The sequence below is a fragment of the Elephantulus edwardii genome, unplaced genomic scaffold, assembly GCF_000299155.1.
Source record: "Elephantulus edwardii isolate Elephantulus edwardi_28Jun2011 unplaced genomic scaffold, EleEdw1.0 scaffold00056, whole genome shotgun sequence".
In the NCBI taxonomy this organism is placed as follows: domain Eukaryota; kingdom Metazoa; phylum Chordata; class Mammalia; order Macroscelidea; family Macroscelididae; genus Elephantulus; species Elephantulus edwardii.
This window is the reverse complement of record NW_006399806.1, coordinates 6,100,993-6,105,219: the sequence shown is the minus strand read 5'-3', so window position 1 is coordinate 6,105,219 and position 4,227 is coordinate 6,100,993. Positions and strand designations below refer to the sequence as shown.

The 4,227-nt window shown below is 39.1% G+C and overlaps 1 protein-coding gene across 1 annotated transcript in view; it reads left to right on the top strand.

Annotated features, from left to right (window-relative positions):
* Nucleotides 1-4,227, top strand: part of DYNC2H1 (dynein, cytoplasmic 2, heavy chain 1) — a 440,751-nt gene that overhangs the window by 211,177 nt on the left and 225,347 nt on the right. Inside the window, exon 55 of the mRNA XM_006887344.1 lies at nt 252-365. Within this exon, the coding sequence (XP_006887406.1) occupies nt 252-365 (114 nt within the window). The remainder of the gene's footprint in view (nt 1-251; nt 366-4,227) is intronic.

Genomic DNA, 4,227 nt, shown 5'->3' with positions numbered 1-4,227 from the left:
ACACACACACACTAGAATTAACTACCCTAGGATTTTATAAATATTAAGTATATTTGCTTAAATTATTTTTAAAATGTAGTTGTGTAAATTATATATTCTTGACTTATTTAAATCCTATGTAATGACTTTTATTGCTTTGATAATTAGAAGAAATAAAATACATATTGAAACAAAGTTCTATTTCTGCTACAGTGCTTTAAAATAATTAGTGCTATAAAATTAACTGAAATGATATTTAAATATTTCTGTAGGATGCCAGTGAACAAAAGACAGAACTGGAAAGACTGAAGCACAGAATAGCAGAAGAAGTTGTTAAAATTGAAGAAAGAAAAAATAAAATTGATGATGAATTAAAAGAAGTACAGGTAAGTTACAAAAAGATATTTTAATAGCATTTTGGTTTTATGATTACCAGTAAATAGGAGACTGCCAGAACTTCAAGCAGTATTTAAAAGAGACTGAGGCACTAGGAATATTATTGCTGATTGATGTCAGATAGATCCTGGCTGAAAGAACAGAACACCAGTAGAACGTCTGTTATTTATTGATTATGCAAAAGCATTTGATTGTGTGGATCATAGCAAGTTTTGGCTAACATTGAGAAGAATGGGAATCCCAGAGCACTTAATTGTGCTCGTGGGAAACCTCTGCCTGAACCAGGAGGCAGTTGTATGAACAAAGCAGGGAACATTTCCATTTCATGGTCTGTAGTTAAGAAGAAAGTGTGTCAGGGTTGTGTGCTCTTTCCATACCTATTAAATCTGTATGCTGATTAAATTATTTGAGAAGCTGCACTCTATTGGAGAGGGACGTCATGCTTAGAAGGGTGAAGGGATGGCGCAGGAGAGGAAGACCCTTGATGAGATGGATTGATTCCATCACTGGGGTAGTAATAGGTTTGTCGGAGACAGTGAGATTGGCAATGGATAAAGAAGGGGTTAGAGCTCTTGTACATGGGGTTGCTATGAGTCGCAAGCGACACAACAGCATATAACAACAACTCTATGAGGAGGGAGGTGGCATCACGATCAGAGGGAGAATCATTAATAACCCGTATTACGCAGATGACACAACCTTGTTTGCAGAAAGTGAGGAAGACTTGAAGTACTTGTAGAAAATCAAGGAATGCAGCCTTCAGTATAGATTGCATCTCAGTATTAAGAAAACAAAGATTCTTACTACTGGATCAATAAATAACATCATGATAGATGGAAAAGAGACTAAAACTGTCAACAACTTCAGTTTACTTGGATCTACAATTAATACCATTGATATCAGCAGTCAGGAAATCAGGAGATGTATTGCACTGGGAAAATCTGTAGTTAGAGACCTTTCCAAATTATTGAGGACTAATGATTTCAGTTTGAGGACTGAGGTGCATATGATTTAGGCAGTGGTCTTTCCAGTCACTTGCTATGCATCTGAGAGAAGGATAATGAATAGGAATGACAGAAGAATTGACACCTTTGAGCTCTGGTGTTGGAGAAGAGCTCTGAACATTCTATGGATAACCAAAAGAACAAACAAATATGTCTTGGAGGGGTGGAGCTGGAGTGCTCTTTGGAGGCAAGTTTGATGAGTCTTTGCTTTACATACTTTGAGCATGTTGGTAGGAGAGGCTGTGCCTTTGAGAGGCCCAAAATACATAGAAGAGTGGAGGGTCGGTGATAGAGAGAAAAACACTCGACCAGGTAGATTTACATAGTGACTGCTGTAATGGGCTCTATTGTGTCAGGAAGTGTGAAGATGACACAGGATAGCATATAGTTCAGATCTTCTTTTCATAGGGTCAGTTGGAGTCATACTTGACAAGATACATATAGATTATCTATCTATCTATCTATCTATCTATCTATCTATCTATCTATCTATCTATCTATCATCTATCTATCTATCATCTTCCTAACTCTCTAAATAAAAATATTGTTCTAATGTGCCATCGAGTTGCCTGCAATTCATAGCAATGCAATGCTAAAAAAGCTCTGTCCAGAGCCAGCCACACTGACTCTGACACACTCACCCTCATTTCCCCAGTTACTGTCTCAATCCTTCTCATCTGAGGTCTTCCTCTCCTGTGCTTTCTCTCCACCTTTCCAAGCATGATGTCTTTATCTAATGACTGGTATCTCCTGGCCACATGCCCCAAATAAGTGAAATGGAACTTTCAACATCCTAGCCTCTAAGGAGAAACTTGGTTTTACTTTCCAAGACAAGCTTATTTGTTCTCTTGGCGGTCCATTGTATGTCCAGTACTCTTTCAGCACCACATGAAGGCATTGATTCTTCTTCTGTCATCTTTAGTTATTGCTCACCTCTCTGATACATAGCAAACAAGTCCATGGCCTGTGTCAGGCATACGGTTAGTCTCTAGACTGACATCACTGCTCTTCAGCACTCTGGAGAGATACCTGACAGATTTTTCTAATGCAAATCCTCTTTTTTTTTTACATAGAGTTTTTGAAGGCCTGGTGTTTTGGAAGTGGATGGCCAATCCTTCTTTCTAGTTTATCTTAATTTGAAGGCTCAGATTTAGAACAGTATGTGACAGACAAACATTTTACAGAAAAGAGCAGATGAAAGATTTAGATTCAGTGTTGTCCCTGCCCTTGACCTACCTCTTTCCCTGCTCTACCAGCATTCCCTTCTACACCTACCTACTTCATTCAACACTTAGCGCCCCTTATCCAGCTCCTGATACGATGGCTTCTATCTTGAGCTTTCTGGGCTTCTTTGATTTCGAATGCCTCAAGTTTCTGTCAATTTCTTATTATGTGGCCACTATCTCTTGAGTTTAGGAGCCTCTAAGTCCAAATACCAGGTACTAACTAGTATTAGGGAAAACTTCATGTCCCAGACGGTTCTGAGGAAAAGTCCATTGCCTTGAACTTCTGCTCCAAGATTGACTTCACTCTGTAGTCAGGGTAGAATAGTTACCCAGGAGAAGGTGATGTGTCCTGTATATCTAGCATATAATGTTATTTTCTTGGCCTTTGGATGAGTGGCCTTCAGGCCTAAAATTATTTAAGGTGTCAGCCTTAAGGTCTCATCACTGGGCCAATTGGCAGCATCATTATAGATGGTGGAGAGTTTGAGATTGTTAACAGCTTCAGTTTGCTTGGCTCCCTAAACAAAACTCTTGGTACCAGCATCCAGGAAATTAAAAGACAAGTTGCTTTGGTAAAGTCTGCTGTCAGTACTAATGATCAATGTTGTCAGTCTGGAGACTAAGGTGCATCTGATCCAGGCCATAGTCTTTGCAATTACTTGCTATGCATCAGAAAGCTGGACAGTGACTAGGGATGATAGAAGGAGAATTGATGCCTCTGAGCTGTGGTGCTGGAAAAGAGTATTGAATATATACTCCAAGGAGAACTACTCATCATAGAGAGTGTGAGACTAGGCTGCCCTTGGAGGCAAGGATTCTGAAACTTTGTCTGACCTACTCTGGACTTGTTGTAAGGATGGACCAGTCCTTGGAGAGAGATATCATGCTTGGGAAGGTTGAAGTACATCGCAAGTGAGGAAGACCCTCAGTGAGACAAATTGATTCAGTGACTAAGGTAATTAGGGTAGGTGTGTCAGAGACAAAAAGATTGGCACAGATTAGAACAGGGATTAGGGCTATTGTACAGTAGGGTCACTATGAGTCACAGACAACTTGAAGGCACATAACAACAATTCAACTTTGGATTTCCTGGCTGCTGGTCCCAAGAGTATTGATTGTGAAACTGAACAAGGAGTAATTGTGAAAATTTCAATCTGTTCTCCATCTCTTATGGTACTGCTAATTGACCCAGTGATGAGAATCGTCATTTTTTTGGATGTTGAGCTTTAATCCATTTTTAAGACTACAGTCTTTCACCTTCTACAACAAATACTGAACATCCTCCTCAGTTACACCAAGCAGGGTTGTGTTATCTGCAAAATGCAGGTTGCTGATAAGAATAAATTTTCCTCTAATCCTGATGCCACATTCCTCTTCATAAAGTCTAAACTCCTCAATGATTTGTTCTACAGGTAGATTGAAAAGGTAAATAGATAGCATACAAAATGTAGTATTTAAATGGGATAGTATATATAAAGGAAAATCTGAAAGAAATATCACCAGGAACAATAAATGAATTGTTCAGAACATCATTTAATTGGTTGTTGTTGTTGTTATGTGCTGTTGAATTGCCTGTGACTCATAGCCACCCTATGTACAACAGCCCTAAACTCCCCTCTGTC